The 16663-nt window shown below is 35.0% G+C and overlaps 1 protein-coding gene across 5 annotated transcripts; it reads right to left on the bottom strand.

Moving 5' to 3' along the window:
• Nucleotides 1–957: 957 nt before the first annotated feature.
• LOC109060546 (transcription intermediary factor 1-alpha-like) lies at nucleotides 958–15545 on the bottom strand. 5 transcript variants are annotated; one of them, XM_042745772.1, is made up of 19 exons: nucleotides 14995–15545; nucleotides 14074–14192; nucleotides 13114–13261; nucleotides 12773–12905; nucleotides 12141–12257; nucleotides 11626–11740; nucleotides 11126–11272; nucleotides 10796–10910; nucleotides 9962–10350; nucleotides 9500–9631; nucleotides 6985–7135; nucleotides 6814–6859; nucleotides 6342–6477; nucleotides 4404–4624; nucleotides 4004–4036; nucleotides 3537–3669; nucleotides 3340–3414; nucleotides 2523–2669; nucleotides 958–1480 (listed from the first exon to the last, which is right to left on the bottom strand). In XM_042745772.1, exons 1-19 carry the CDS (start codon nucleotides 15248–15250, stop codon nucleotides 1160–1162), a joined length of 2934 nt encoding a protein of 977 aa, XP_042601706.1. In that variant the 5' UTR covers nucleotides 15251–15545; the 3' UTR covers nucleotides 958–1159. The 5 variants fall into 5 exon arrangements, 4 of the variants coding, with proteins under 4 accessions (XP_042601706.1, XP_042601719.1, XP_042601714.1 ...); XM_042745785.1 differs by having other exon boundaries at nucleotides 7021–7135; nucleotides 14995–15544; XM_042745780.1 differs by lacking the exon at nucleotides 4004–4036 and having other exon boundaries at nucleotides 14995–15544.
• Nucleotides 15546–16663: the final 1118 nt, after the last annotated feature.

The raw sequence follows: 16663 nt of genomic DNA, 5'->3' as shown, positions 1-16663 counted from the left end.
GAAGCATGGGAGTGGAAACATCATGCTTTGGGGGTACTTTTCTGCAAAGGGGACTAGACGACTGCACCGTATTGAGGGGAGGATGGATGGGGCCATGTATCGTGAGATTTTGGGCAACAACCTCCTTCCCTCAGTAAGAGCATTGAAGATGGGTTATGGCTGGGTCTTTCAGCATGACAATGACCCCAAACACACAGCCAGGGCAGCTAAGGAGTGGCTCCATAAGAAGCATTTTAAGGTCCTGGAGTGGCCTGGCCAGTCTCCAGACCTGAACCCAATAGAAAATCTATGGAGGGAGCTGAAACTCCGTGTTGCCCAGTGACAGCCCCAAAACCTGAAAGATCTGGAGAAGACCTGTATGGAGGAGTGGGCCAAAATCCCTGCTGCAGTGTGTGCAAACCAGGTCAAGAACTACAGGAAACGTCTGACATCTGTAATTGTAAACACAGGTTTCTGTACCAAATATTATTATTTTTCAATTGTATCAAATACTTATTTTATGCAATAAAATGGAAATTAATTATTTAAAAATCATACAATGTGATTTTCTGGATTTTTAGTTTTTTCTTTCTCTCACAGTTGAGGTGTACCTACGATGAAAATTACAGATCTCTCCATTCTTTATAAGTGGGAAAACTTGAAAAATTGGTAGTGTATCAAATACTTATTTGCCCCAGTGTGTCATGTAGACCTGCCTTGACTGCTTAAGTGGTCTCATGGTTTTAAATTAGTAATTTTTTGATGCTGTTTTTTTGTAATCTGGAAATGAACACAATGTTATCTTTGCTATTTTTTTTCTGTTTGAAGCTTGAAAAACATCACACACTGTCATTATATAGATACGAGCAGTGAAGACTTAAAAATGTCTAATTTTGTGTTTGACAGAAAAGTGCTAAATAATGGTAAAACATGTCATTTGTCATCTTTAAATGAAAATTCAAACGTGCATCTTTTAGATGTATTTATATAGGTTTTTATTATGCCTATATTCCACATTGCATTGTTATATTACATCTTTAGTGGTCAAACTGCCTATTTTCCAAACGCTTAAAACAATTAAAATGTACAGTATAATTATTGCAATTGAACCAGAGATTTCACGCTGTAGAAAAGTGCATGTCACCATCCAGTCTTTAGAGAATGAACAATGAAGATTCTTTCAGGAAGTTGGATCTTTAGTTACTTTACTGTCCATTTCAGCATCTACAAGACTGAATCCCGCAGGAGAGCTGAGGTTCTCAATGTCTTTAGTGTGTGGTTCCCCCTGAGGGAGATCTTCACCAGAGGGTTTCACAATCTCCTCTGAAGGGCAAGTGTTCTGCGGAGGTGTCTTTGATAAGGGACTTGTATCATCGGGACACAAAGAAGCAACGGCCTCCTCCTTCACGCCAGGAAATGTCCGGTCTGGATACAAGAGTTTCAGCTGTTCCTCAAAGTAACTCTCTAGATTAGCACCCACACTTGCCATCTCAGTGTCTTCCTACAAACAACATGAATACACAACATTAGATGTCACATGTGTAGTACGTCTCATTCAAGCAGTACAACCCCTCTTCTTTTGTGTTCAACAGAAGAAAGAAATTCATATAGGTTTGGAACAACTTGAGGGTAGATAAATGACAGAATTGACAGAATTCTAATTTTTCTTTGTGTTAACTAATTTTTTATAATTTGTTAAAATTTTTTTTCAGAGTTTTTGAGGGTTTTTTTTTTATTTTTACATTATCTAGCAGTCAATTAACCTATAAAACTTACCGAACTGAAATAACCCACCCAAACATAACAAATAAAAGATAAATAAAAAAATAATAATAGCGACACTTCTCTGATGATGTCCAAAGCTTGTCTTATAACCACATGTGTCAGTATGCTTCCATATTTCAAATAAATAATTGTTTTAAATATTGTAACTTGTATATCAATCTCAACTATGAAATAACAGCTGGAAGACTAGGGATGGTTAAAACAGACATACACAAGATATGAACACTTGAAAAGCTTTGAGTAATGGACCCTTTGAAGATATAGTTGAGAGAAAAACTTTGTTTCACAATGACTACTCTTTTTTGATTTTTTTATACAAAAGCTACAATGGTTGCTGTAATGGTAATGATATCAGTATTGTGGACAATGATTCTTTATTTAAAAAAAACTACTTTATTTAAAAATATATTTAGATAAATAAATAAATAATTGTACACAAATAGCAAATTCATTTGAAAAGAAAAATGATTTGATGTTACAAGTTTTTAGAAAAATTAAAAGTAGAATTTTTGTGAGTTTTAGACTTTTTTAAAAAATAGATTAATTATAGAGGGAAGGTTTAAAAAGGTTTGAGAACAAGCCCTAAATGAATGAATGAATGACACACACAAAACATATAAAGCTATTTATAATCTGTCTAATATTTTTTGTATGCTTTTTCTCTCATAACCATCTTAAGAAAGAGAAAGTCCCCATAATTAAAGAATCATCCCTTATATCTTGAAAATAATATTGTAAATCAATGCAAGTCAGCATACCTTATGGAAAGTTGCACAGTTTTTGAAAATCAGCCTGACATCCTCCACAAAGTCCTCAGTGCTCTTGTAATTGCTGACCTCCAGTTTACTTCTGATCACCGACAGGTCCATTGGCGTCTTTATTATCTCACTGTACTCAGGCATCGACTGCAAATTTGAAGTGTGACCCAGGGACAAAACAAAAAACAGTCCTAATCATTAATTGAAGAAAAAAAAAAAAAAAACTACAGCTTTGATCCAAACCCTAGTGAATATATGTGAAGAAAAACGTAATTTATTATATTCAGCTTACTGACTCATTAATGAACCTATTAAAAACAACAAATGACAAAATTAAAATTGTTGAACTGTGCCATTATTTGTCATTTATAACAATTATGCAAATTTTCCTTTCCAAATTCTCATTTCTGTAATGTAAAAAAAAAAAAAAAAAAATCTCAATACCCTTCTAAAAACAATTATTTGCTTATTTATTCATTACATTTTTATTTAAATCAGCATAAAACCGAACGCAGTAAAAATATTACTAAATGTACAAATATTTTAACATTTATTGAAAATTATTTTTTATCTTTATTTTTTCATTACTTAGTTACTTAAAAAAATTCTTATACTTAATTATCATGAAAATAATGTCACGACGCAAAAATTACCATTTTTTTTTTAAACAGGCTTAATTTTTCTTTTTCTTTATGCAAATTCTGTTTTTCTTTGGGGTGAAATATGACGCAGACATGTCTAAAATATTTTTGTTACCCCAATAAAAATCAAATGTAGCTCATGTGTCTAGAATGCCATGTGAGATGGAGGATCTTACCGTTGGTGTGACAGGCTCCTGAAAATCAGTGCTGAGCTCATTGCAGTAAAGACGAAGCAGTAGTCGCTCACATTTCTGCATGAACAACAAATAATTGCAGCCGTTTTAAAAGATATTCGGAATGTAAAACAAATTTTTAAAACTTCTTCTAAAGTGACACCTAAAATAAAGCAGAACTATTTGAAAGCAGTTCATACTCTTCTGTCCACAGGAGTGAAAGCCTCAGAATCTGGATCCTGCTTCACATTGTTCGATTCTCCGCTACCACTGATGTTATACTGCATTTCAGGTGAGGTAAGGTCACGGCAGAACGTACAGTACCACTTACCACTACAGATACACACAAACACAACATACATACATAACTGCAATAGAATTAATAAAAGAAAACTATTCTCAAAATAATTCTTAAAACCTTTGTTGGAAATTTAACAACAAATAAATGTTTTTAAATGAAAAAGATATGGTAATGCTTGTTTTGGGATAATACAACAAATGTTAAAAACAGCTTTGCTGCTTAACATCTTTGTGGAAACCAAGATACATTTTTTTTCAGGATCTTTAATTAATAGAAATCATCTGTAACATTATAAATGTCTTTACTGTCACTTATGATCAATTTAATGCATCCCTGCTTAATAAAAGTAGTAAAAATCTTACTTACCCCAAACATTTGAATGGTAGTGCATCATGATTTCTACAAAAATATTAAGCAGCAAAAACTTTAATATTAATAATTAGAAGAAAACTTTCTTGAGCACCAAATCAGCATTAGATTCATTCTAGTGTGACACGTGAAACTTTCAACTTTGACATGATAGGAATAAATAACGTTTTAAAATAATTTAAAATAACTATACTATTTGAATATAATATTTTACCATATTATTGTATTTTAATAAATACAACCTTGGTGAGCATAAGAGACTACTAGCCAAAGATCTGGAAAAATTCAGATTTAATTTTTATGTTTTTGTACAAAGTATATATGCATACTAAATTAATTTTATATGAAATACCTACAGTTTAATTTAATTAATACTTTCAGTTGGATCATCTGATACCTTGGAGATGCAGTTAAAGTGGGGATATGGCAGCTGAGATGGAAGACTTTCGGACATCTGTCACAGCAGAGCAGTTCTCCTCCATTCTGGCACACCGCGCACCAGTCCTCATTGGGGTCTTCATCTGCTTCTGGGGCCTTCTCTGACTGCTGCTCACCTTGTGGCAGTTGAGACTGAACCCCTGTGCTGTCTGGAAGACTGGCTTTAGCACTGGTCTTTACCTACAGTAACACAAAAAAATAAAAATAATGTATGTATATGTAAAAAGTGTCAGGGTTCTTACACCTTTTCCAAAGTAAAATTCAAGCACTTTTCAAGCACTTTCAAGGTACATTTTCAAAATTTTCCAGCACTTTACAACTGTGATAAATTACATGTTTATATACATACTTGAGTCCTTCAGTTTAGATGTTATTATGCTAATATCAAACCACCTGTCTGGATTGCATATAACATTGCCTAAAGTAACCAACATACAGTATATACATTTTAAAATAAAAAATCCCCACTTTAAAATAAAGAATTTACAGGGTATCCGCAGTATTTTTAAAATAAATTTTAAGGCTTTTTAATACCTGCACAAATAAAATTAATACTGTATGAGCAGGGTAGGGCAATGTCTATGGTAACATGACTGGTACTATAAAATGACTGTAAAAAACATGATTTACAGTTCAAAAACAGGTTCTTTACAAATAACTAAAGTTTTTTATAGTGATAAACCTCACATTTCAGTCATTAAAGTTTAAACTATTTTTAAGAAAATAGATTCGTCAAAAGTAGCTATAAGTTTTTATCTAAAGTTAAAACACATCCACACACAAAAGTATAAATTATTATCTTAATTTAAAGCACACACACAAACCTTTCTTTGTAAATCGTTTGTATTTTTGAAGGCACATTAGCAATTTTGCATTGTTCTAAACAAAATCAGCAAATTGCCAGCAGGTGGCGCATTTGGAATGGTACAAAACAGTTTGTATCAATGTCCTTACCTTTGAATGTCCTTAAATTTTAAGTGACAATGACTATTAATGTCAATTATGTTTTTGTGTGGGAGAAACGATGCGTCAAATTCATTACATTCTTCAAATTGGTAATTTTAGTAGCGTGAAAAACAAGATGGTTATTCAATTCGGGATTAAAACATACAGAAAATGAGCAACCAACATTCCAGATTAATGACTGATGATTTCACTGAATCTTGTTGTCTACACCGCAAAATTAATTTCTTGTTTACACCATTTCTGCTGTTTATGATGACAATATTCGAGAGAGTACAGAATACATTCAGTGAGCGCATGATCTGAACACAACTGTAGCTTTCTGTGGATTTTTCCTCATTGGTGACTATTCTGCACTGTGTGATTTGTTATAATGCCTATTAATAACATAACCCTAACGCTGTGGAAAAAACCTGCATAAAGAAATTGTATGCATTGTGAGCAGATCTTAAACCTATGCCACAATAAACACTTTTCATTCATTTTCACTTTAATCGCGACAGTCTTAATAAAGATCACACTACAGCCACACACGTAGACTCGAGCAGAGCTGCTTATTTTATGTAAAATAAAAATTATTAACTTTTCAGTAAGAAAGCAAATTATTATGAAACCAATGCAATGTAACTCCTTTTTTAAGCACTTTATCCAAAATCCAAGCATTTTTCAAACCTTGAAAACACTGCATTAAAATTCAAGCATTTTCAAGGATTTCAAGCACCCGTATGAACCCCGTATATGTATTGTGAAAAACTGTGATTTGTGTGTGACAAAATACTGTACACGCATTTGCTAAAGATTTATCAAAACCACATTTCCTGCAGTTGCGGTTTTGTTTGGTCTATTTGGTTGTCAACCAAATGTAAAATCTGAATAATTCTGATGTTCAAATCTATTCCTTCCATGATCTGGTGTGGAATGAGTAAAATCTTACAAAATGAACTTCATCCTCATCCTCTGGTTCATCTTTGATGACAATGACTGGGCCTGGAGACGTCCTGCGTCTCCTCTTGGTGGAAGGGTTTGATGGGCCACTCTGTGGGGCTTCTACGCGCTTCCAGGAGCCAGAATGAAAAACACACACACACACACACACACACACACACACACACACATACATACATACAAAAAAAAAGACTAGATGTGCATTTTGTGAAAGAAACAGCAAGGCAGTAAAGGCAGTAACAGAATGGATTATTAAAGAATAGCAGAGTCCACACTTCAACTATAACCATAAAGGCACAGAGAAATGATTTTGTTTTCCAGCTGACGAACGATACAAACATTGACAAGGTTTTTTATATATTTACATGTTAAGCATTTCTGGATGAATTAACTATAGAAGAGAACAAGAACATAACGACTCAAAAGAACTCAAAACTTTGAATTAACAGGAGAATATTTACCTGGTCTTTGGTTCTGATGAGGTGACGGACATTTGTATTCCTTGTACTAAAAGTCCAATAAAATAAAGACAATATTCAGTACTGTAACACAAAGCATTTGATAAACACAGACCATGTACTAGGCAGCAAGCCTTTATGTCTCCAATCAACAAGACAAGACAAGGTGGTTACCAGTAGCAGCCATTAGTTTTTGCTGATGAAGCGTACCAGTTCGCTCCGTAGCTGTGGAGGGGTGACTGGGTTGATAACTGGGCCTTTGAGCAGACAGCAGTGTGCTGGGTTCACATCTCCTGTTCAGGTACGACGTCATCTGCATGTTTTGCAAAAAGTGCAAATGGAATTTTGCATATGCATTATTTAATATGAGACTGGAGTAACAGCTGCTGAATATTCAGCTTCACCATCACAGAAATTGATTCTGTTATAAAATATATTTACATTAGTGCTGTCAAACGATTAATTGCATCCAAAATTAAAGTTTTTGTTAAAAAAATATTTGTGTGTACTGTTTATATTTATTATGTATATATAAATACACAAACATACATGTATACATTTTTTAATACTGTACATATATATATATATATATATATATATATATATATATATATATATTTTTTTTTTTTTTTCTTCAAATATAATTTTATTATAAATAAATATTATCTTCAGATATTATAAATAAATATTAATAATTTATATATAAACAAAACATGCATGTTTGTGTATTTATATATACAAAATAAATACAGTATACACAGTACACACACATATTATGTTAATGAGTTTTTTTTTTTGGGTGAGTTTAGTCATTGTTTTTATTTTTGTGGGGCTAATTTACACAGAAACATTTTAAATTGTAAAATAATTTCACAGTACTACTGTAGCAAATCAATGCATTTTTGTAAGAAAAATAAGCATATTTAAAACGTAATCAATTTAATCTAGCTTGCTCTCACTGCTGTAAACGGAAGCAGTTCCGGCCTGATGACGTATGAGGCAGCACATGCGCCGCTCAGAAGTGATGAACACGGAAGTGCAGGGGAGAGATCAAAGCAAAACAACAGTCACTAAGAAGAAGTACAAAACAAGGATTTGTAAAGAAGAAAGTCAGAGGATTTTGATGTAAGCCAAGAGGAGACTGTTTTTCCTTTGCTAAAGTAAGGAAACTTTGCTTCCGTTGCTCCTGTTAAAGGGGTCATATGATGCGTCTCCAATCCAAAGAGATATTCTTTATAAAAGTTAAGACTTGTCCACTCCCTCCTAAAATGCGTCTTTTAAACACGCCCCCACATGTTTACGTCACTGTGTGGGAAGATTTGCATAACACCGCTCAAATGTTCATGCAAAAAAAGAAGGCATAACTTTTGTCTCGCTGTAGTATTGTTGTTGCCGCCATGTTGTGGAGATGCTGTGCTTTCCCGGATCAGCTTTCACCGTGGATGAAGTGGAGACCAGCCCGGGGTCGTCACATGTGTCCTTTGTCGAATCAGCCGGCCACGCCATTCTCTTACCCGCCGACCGTTCCTCACTCAAGCCCGCAGTGTATGATGCTGTGTGACGCATTTTATGGAGGACTGTTTTCTGAACTTTTAGACTAACCTACAATGGGTCTGTGCTCAAAGGCTGTTTCTATAAAGTGGGGCAGTTCCAACATCGCAAGGACAGTCTGGCGCTTCTGACTCACAGCCTGTAAGTACATGTTTTATATTTAAAGAATTTGCCACTGATGATTCAAACGCGAGTTTTGAGCAATGTAAAGTAGTGCTTGTAGATTGTCGTTTCTCCGATCACAAATGCAGACATGGTTTTATGTTTATAATCAGTAATTATGTCCCCACTGGATGCAACAAATGCCTCGTTTGTAATGGGTTTTATTGGTTTGTTTGGTCGTGCCGGGACACACAGCCTCACAGTATGTTAAGCGGCGTAACATTTCCGTCACACCTCGCTTTTCAGAACAATGAGGTTTGTAAAAATCAACTCGTTTCAGAAAGGCGGTGCATAGAGGAGAAACAATAATGTACAGTATGTGGAAAATAATGTTTTTTTTTTTTACCTTAAACCGCATAAACACATTGCATTACACCAAATACACAACATAATGTTCTTTATAGCAACGTTATATGACCCCTTTAACAAACGTTGGTTTTCACGAGACTCACCGGCGCATGCGCAATGCTGACCTCATACGTCATTCGCCCGGAGCTGCTTCTGTGTACAACTGTTGGCGCAAGCTAGATTAAAGATATTATTATATTTTGAATATGGATATTTTTCTTACAAAAACGCATCGATTCGCTACAGGAGGCCTTTGTTCACCCTCCGTAGCCTTGTGAGACACTTTTTTTTTAATGGATGGGCGCTTTTTATTTCACTTCTTTTGGACTGATGCACTGCAACACACACTGAGTGCCACTCAACAGCTTGAAAGATCAAAGACAATTTTTTACATAACTCTGACTGGATTCGTCTGAAAGAAGAAAGTCATATACACCTAGGATGCCTTGAGGGTGAGTAATTTATGGCCTAATTTTCATTTTTGGGTGAACTAACCCTTTAAGACTACATTTACTTAAAATTCATTCAAAACAATTGATAGCTTTTGTAACTTATACAATTTTTGTTATACTGTCAAGCAGGCAGAGTTTCCACCCAATGCTGATAACATGATGCCCGGCACACTCACCTGATTGAACGTCTGTGGAGAGGGAAGTGAAGCTCCACTGGAGAAAGCAGCACTGTGCGGATAGCGAGTTCTTGGTAGCACCTCCATCGGTTTAGAAGGGTAGGTGGGATTGTTGATGAAAACCCTCAGAGTCTTTAAGAAAGAAAAACAGCAAGTTTAGAATTACACAATTGTTCTGCCATTCATAAATGAGCATTATATTAAAATTGTACACTACCAAAAGGAAAAATTTGAATAATTCACCAAGCCTCACCAAGGCTGCATTTATTTGATAAAAAATAGTTATATTGTGAAATGTTACTATACTTTAAAATAACTGTTTTCTATTTTAAAATATTTTAAAACATAATTTATTCCTGTGATAGCAAAGCCAATTTTTCAGAAGCCATTACTCCAGCCTTCAGTGTCACATGATCCTTCTGAAATTATTCAAACTTTCCGTAGTATTAAATCACACTTCACCTGTGGAGGTAGGTTATTGGGCTGAAGCATAGGTGGGGGGCTCCGTGCACTATATCGCCGTCCGTGTTGTGGCATGCTTTGTAACGTCTGAGATGGTGATCCACCCTGTAAGGGTCTATGTGGAGGTGGCCCTGGTAAGCGCATGCCATGGTACCATGACCACTGGTTGGGCGGTTGGTGGCGGTTGGTGTGCTGGGAGAGTTTCTCCACCTGCATCTGCAGCTGGGCCAGTGTGCTCTGCCTCTGCTGCTGCTGTTGCTGCTGGGACTGTGAGCTCGGGAACCCTGCCTGAAGACCGTCGAGTCTGGGGCCTGGGTTCATTTGCTGGAAAGGAAATGGCTGTGGACCGCTGGGATGACGCACTGGAGTTTTCTCTACAACTAAAGAACCTAGGAAAATATTCAGGAATGCTTCTACATGAGAAATTGTGGATTTGCAAGAATTTCTCACTTTTATACAAGCAAAGCCATTGAAAGTACACTCCTTTGACAACGAGTGCAGATGGACATATTCCGCATGTGCACATTACTTAGTAGACGTTTGTTTTCGAGTGCTCAAAGCACTTGTGCATGTGCTCTTGTCTGTATGGCAGCACTAGCCAGAGCCAACAACAAAGTTCTTTTCATTATTCAAGAAAAACAGTGAAAACTGACAGTTCATATTTACATTTTCATGATCCTAAATCTGTCAATAAAAACCTTTAATAATTTTTTTAATCTATAGTTTCTTCATTTTCATGATCCTAAATCTGTCAATCATTATTTTTTTTTTTATTTTTTTGTTTCTAGTTTTTTGTGTTCTGTGTTTGAAAACCAGTTTTTGTAAGAATCTTACCGAGATCCACATTCGAGGCCCAAAAAGCAGATCGACTATGGAACCGAACCAAGCTCTGGGGAACATATGAGATGTTGCACTTTGCTCGCATGAGGAGCTGGATTTGACATGTTATCTGAAATGAGAAAAGGAAGTTGAGAGACCATCAGCCAAACAGCACACAATTATTACATACAAAATAATTTGATTTGATTGTGATTATTTGAATCATCCAAGACCACTGTACACATATTGGAAAATGTAGATAAAAATAAAAAAAAGAATCACAGAAGAAATGCAATATTTTTACACGTTTCATACCTATGTTGACCTATGTAGAAAGACACTTACCAATCGCTTACAGTACAGGAGGGCCGTCCCACTGTTACTGGCTGTGGCCCATTTTGTAAAGTTGATAACATGATCAAGATGTGTGGAGAGTGACGTCACATCCTGTTGTTGCTTTTTCAGGAGAGTTTCATGGTCCTTTGTGATTGCCTAAAAAAAGGGGCATGCTTATGTAACATCACACAGTTCACACCGATCAAATTTGACTGCGGTGCTTTTACATTAGACATCAAATGGTGACCAAACAAAAATATGTACCCAAAATGTATATTGTACTGCAAGTCAGGCCTATTTAATGTAGTCTAGTTGGTATTTTCATCTATTTTGTGTGAGTTTTTTATGGTTTGTGAGAATGCCTATATTTTGCTTTGTCAGTTATGCAGTATTTTTTGGTTTTATGACTAGTATTTAGTTTTGTTTTTTCTTGCTGTACGTAATCCATAACACACCCAAGACCACCAGTTGGGAAGCACTGCTCTTAATTATGAAATATTGGACACTACCTCAAGTTGATTGACTAATAACTTCCCCTTCCTGTTGATCTCCATTATAAGATTGCAGATAGATTTTTTAATCTCATTAGCCACAGTCTTGCGATTTTCATCCACCTGCTGAAGACTGACAAGAAAATAAGAAAATATACCATAACAAATATGTTTTTATATATTAGATTTGTTAACAGTACACAGGGTTCCCACGTTTTGACAATTTTCCCACTGTCCTTTCTTACATTCATGTTAATATTTCATATAACATTTGATTTAATTATAATTAGCTTTTATTATTATTAGCTCACAAACCCCCTGCAATTCCCTCATGAACCGGAGACAGTGTACTATAGAAATGTACAAGATCGTTTAAGATTTGATTAATTTCCTTGTCATTTCTAGGTATTCCTCTGAGGAAAATAACAATTTTAAACTTACTGTATATCTAGGTATGCCATGACTGTTATGCCAGTTGGGAACCCTGGCTTTAAATGTTTATAAGTTGCTTTATATATAGGAGTATAACATACCCATTGTTTATGGTATTAGATATGTCCTCTATAGCTTTCTTCTTTTCTTGAAGTTGGCAGGTCATATTTTCCAGATGTTCCTTGTGATTTTTATATGCATCTTCTAGAAATTGGTAACTGTATTGGAAAATTCTGTTAGCTGCTGTGTTCACTCATTGATACTGATGATGCCATTTATTGCATTCAACAGCAATTAATATTTATATAAAACATGAAAATGCACTCTAGTCTCATATTGACATATATCAATTTAAAAGGTATAGTTCACCCAAAAACTAAATTTCTGTCAGAATTTACTCAACCTCATGTTGTCCCAAACCTGTATGACTTCCTTTTTTTCTGTGGAACACAGAAGATCTTTTGAAGAATGTTGGTCACCGAGCAGTTTTGGTGACAACTGACTTCCATTTCATTTATATATATATATATATATATATATATATATATAAAAAATGAAAGTCAGTATATGACAGAAGAAAGTCTGTCATACAGATTTGAAATGAGTAAATGACCGAATTTTCATTTTTGGGTGAACTATCCCTTTAACATTATACATGTTGATATGAGACAAGCGTCATAAGAATGATTTATTTAATTATTTATTTTGTTAATGCCATGAATGTGGGTCATACTTATGGTCCTTGTGTTTGAGTAGCTGACAGTCTCTGCAGGTGAGGCGATCGCAGGTTTCACAGAACAGTTTCAACGGCTCCTGTCTGTGGATGTCGCAGAAGACGGGCTTCTGTGTGGAAGCACCCATCGCCTCTGTAAACAGGAAGACAAGCTCATGCTCATCTGTGTAACTTCAGAAATGCACTCCTGCAAGTGTCTGTAAAATTCTACAGAAGTTGCTGTAAAAGACCTCAATCAGTAGTGCAACCAAGAACTCAAGTGTTGTATGTGACTTCATTATGTAGTGAAATTAAGCTAGGTCTCACAAGCTGATATCATTTACAAAAGTTTAGGGTCAAACCTGAGGACATTTCCGCTATTTGCTGGACTGTGTGATCTCTGGTGAATTTCACACGCTGATGAGCATCGATGCAGGTGAGGCACAGAAACTCTGCACATTCCACGCAGAAACCGCTGGCCTCTGTGTTATCGTCACAACTCATGCAGAGCTGAGCGCAAAAGATGCAACGTCAACTAATGCATTTCATCAGAGACACATTGTATTCGAGACATAAAGATTAGAAGAAAAAAAACTGAAACATTTAAAAACCATTCACAGCATCAGTAACATACAATCTTAAGGCAAAACACCACAGGTTAATAGGTTAAAAAAATAAGTTAACTAAAAGATATAACAATACTTAGCCAGTAAATGAATCACAGTACATTAAAAAAAATACATATTATTTTCCTGAAAGATTATGCAAATGAGACATCATCTAATTAAAAATGCCAGGTTGAAAATTCTTAACTTGATTTTTACAATGGAGGTATAAATTGTTATATAAATCAAGTAGGTGTGCACGATAAATATCGGCCGATAATTAATGCGCATCTCGTCAGTAAAGCTGGTTATCTAATCAGCGGTAAATCACGTTGTTAACTGACAAGCTTGTCAGTGAACAACAGCTCCGTGTAGTAACAGCTGCTCTATGTGAAATCACGCACCTGATGGAATTTACAGATGATTAGAGAACCCTCTTTACTTATGAGATGCGCATTAAGTATCAGCCGATATTTATCGTGCACCGCTAAAATCAAGCAAATAACATATAAACAAATCCCCATGTAAAAAAAACCTTCAGAATATAGACAGGGATGAAACTTCAAAATTCATTGTATGTAAGTGCTAGCGAAACGTAAGAAAAAAGTAATGCTTTTAAACAGCCTTTACAAAATATGTATTGTGTGGAAAAATACAGACGCAAATAGATAAAATATAACTAAATAAACACTTAAATGTGTTTAAGTAGACACACACCTGACAGCTCTTTTCCATCGTGCTGCTCGGCACTTCCACAGAATCCTTGACAAAGAAATTATCCAAGACTTCAACATCCATACACTCCTGCCGACAAACTGGACAGCGGATCGTGTTCACTAATGCAACACAAAAGAGAAGAACAGGAAAACATATTCAATAACATTTCAAGGACCACATGATACAAAAGAAGAAATATTAATAAATTACTCCATTTGCCCTGATTAAAATACCCTGATGATGCATCAGCTAATGTGTTATTAAAGGAAAATACTTCATCAACTGTTCTATTTAAATTTGACAATTTAGTTAAATAACTGAATAACCGGTGAAAAACAAAGCAGAATCCCAGTAAAAGATTCATCTGAAAGGTAAATTTATATTGTAACTTTTATACATGTTTATTCATATATTTATACATATGAACAAATCCATAATTAATTGCCCATATTTAAATTGAAGAAATGTCATAACAGCAACACTGTAAATTCAAATCGAATAATTTCACTGAATTAGCCTATAAGTTTTAAAGAGTAACGTTAGAGATGATGTCTGAAATGATGCCTACATCTAATTCATGGAATTACTGAATATCCACATGAATCATAGTATATAAAATAAATAATAACACCATGCCACTGTATATTTATATTCGATTAATGCATTTGGCAGATGACTTTATTATTCAATGTATTTAAGATTTTATCCGTTGTTACATTCAATGGAAATCGAACCCATTTCCTTGGCGTTGCTGATTTGATCAGCATAAATGAAAATAAATTGCATTTTTCTTTGTTCCAGCTTGTCTTTTCAAGCAGATTTTGGACTTTATATATCTGCTCTTCGCCTGCCATTATTAGAGGAATCGGTCATTTGAATAGTACGTCTTGTGAAAGGGTAAAAGTGAGAGCAAAGTCTTACACTGCTGGGCGTTGCTGGCTGTGCTGGCAGGTGTGTTGTGAGCAGGTAAGCATCTCTTACAGAAGGAGTGCAGGCAGGGCAGCAGTTTGGGCTCTCTGCTGCTGAAGCTGAGCTTACACACGGGACACACGTCCATCAGAGCCATCACCATCATCCTCACACCGCCCTGATCTTCATCATCGCGCTTACTTTCCGCCTCATTCTCCACGATGATCACCACATCATCAGACTCCATCTTCTCACTTCCATCCATCATTTTATTGCAGGCAGAGCATCAGAAGAAACATCTTCTGTTCACAGCAGTGACTGCTGCTGTAAGTTACTGGAGTCCGAGCGCTGGTCTTAATAAACATCTGAATAAATCTACACAGCTCTATTGACAGGCAAAACACAGAGAATCCTGACGGCTTAGCAGCTCACCAATCACGAATAGAGATTACAAATGTAATGGTGTGTTTACAAACACTGGTTGCAAACGTACTGGTGTGTTATTGCCAGACACATCTAACGACGAGGCCACAAATATGACGTCCCATGACTTCCATCGTGACGTGTCGCCACGGCAACCGAGGGAGGACAAATGTCTCAGGAGAAAGAAAAACGCGATTTTTTTTATTTTTATTATTATATTAATAAACGCAGATTTACAATCAAATATAAATGGTGCTGTTAATTCAACAAATTCAAATAAGCAATGAAAAAATTTTGAGAGTTATACAAAGTTTATATGTAATTTATTTATGTTTTCTAATTGTTTGTGTGTGTGTGTGGTGTGTGTGTGTGTGTGTGTGTGTGTGTGTGTAAATATATATATATATATATATATTTATACACGACACATTATCTCGTTACTACGAAACAACAGCGTTTTAACGAAATAAAGGCTCATATTACCACTACTAATATTAATAATATCGTTATTACCATGTATAATAATAACACCACTAACAAGATTTGGAATCTGCCCATAAGAGTGGTATGCCTTAAATGAGCTTTTACAAGATGGAGCTGCTTTAGGAGATATACCTTTCAAAACAGAATTATAATATTTAAATAAGGACAAAAGACCTCACTATAATGTCTTGTTGGCCTGTACATGCATTTCCAAATTATCGTTGCTTAATTGGTTACTTAAAGGTTCCCTTACTCTGTAGTTTTTGGAAATGGAAAATAACAAGTAATCTTAAAATTTACAGTGAAAAACCATATGACATATTTAATGGATGTTCATTAAAATAACTGTTCTTATTATCGTGTTTTTGTACATTTGTGTTTTACGTTACATCTGTTTACTGCATTATTTTAATGTCAAGTTTAGAGCTTTGATTCTACATATGGCTATACTTGAATTAAACACACACACACACACACACACACACACACACACACACATTATGTCAAGTTTAGATATTTAATATAAGTTGCTCTGGATAACAGCACATATACAGTACAGGTCAAAAGTTTGGAAACATTACTATTTTTAATGTTTTTGAAAGAAGTCTCTTCTGCTCATCAAGCCTGCATTTATTTGATCAAAAATACAGAAAAAAACAGTAATATTGTGAAATATTATTACAACTTTAAAATAATAGTTTTCTATTTGAATATACTTTAAAAAATTATTTATTCCTGTGATGCAAAGCTGAATTTTTAGCATCATTACTCCAGC

Source organism: Cyprinus carpio, chromosome A4, assembly GCF_018340385.1.
Source record: "Cyprinus carpio isolate SPL01 chromosome A4, ASM1834038v1, whole genome shotgun sequence".
In the NCBI taxonomy this organism is placed as follows: domain Eukaryota; kingdom Metazoa; phylum Chordata; class Actinopteri; order Cypriniformes; family Cyprinidae; genus Cyprinus; species Cyprinus carpio.
Note: the sequence above shows the minus strand (reverse complement) of the source record. Positions and strands in the feature narration are given on the sequence as shown.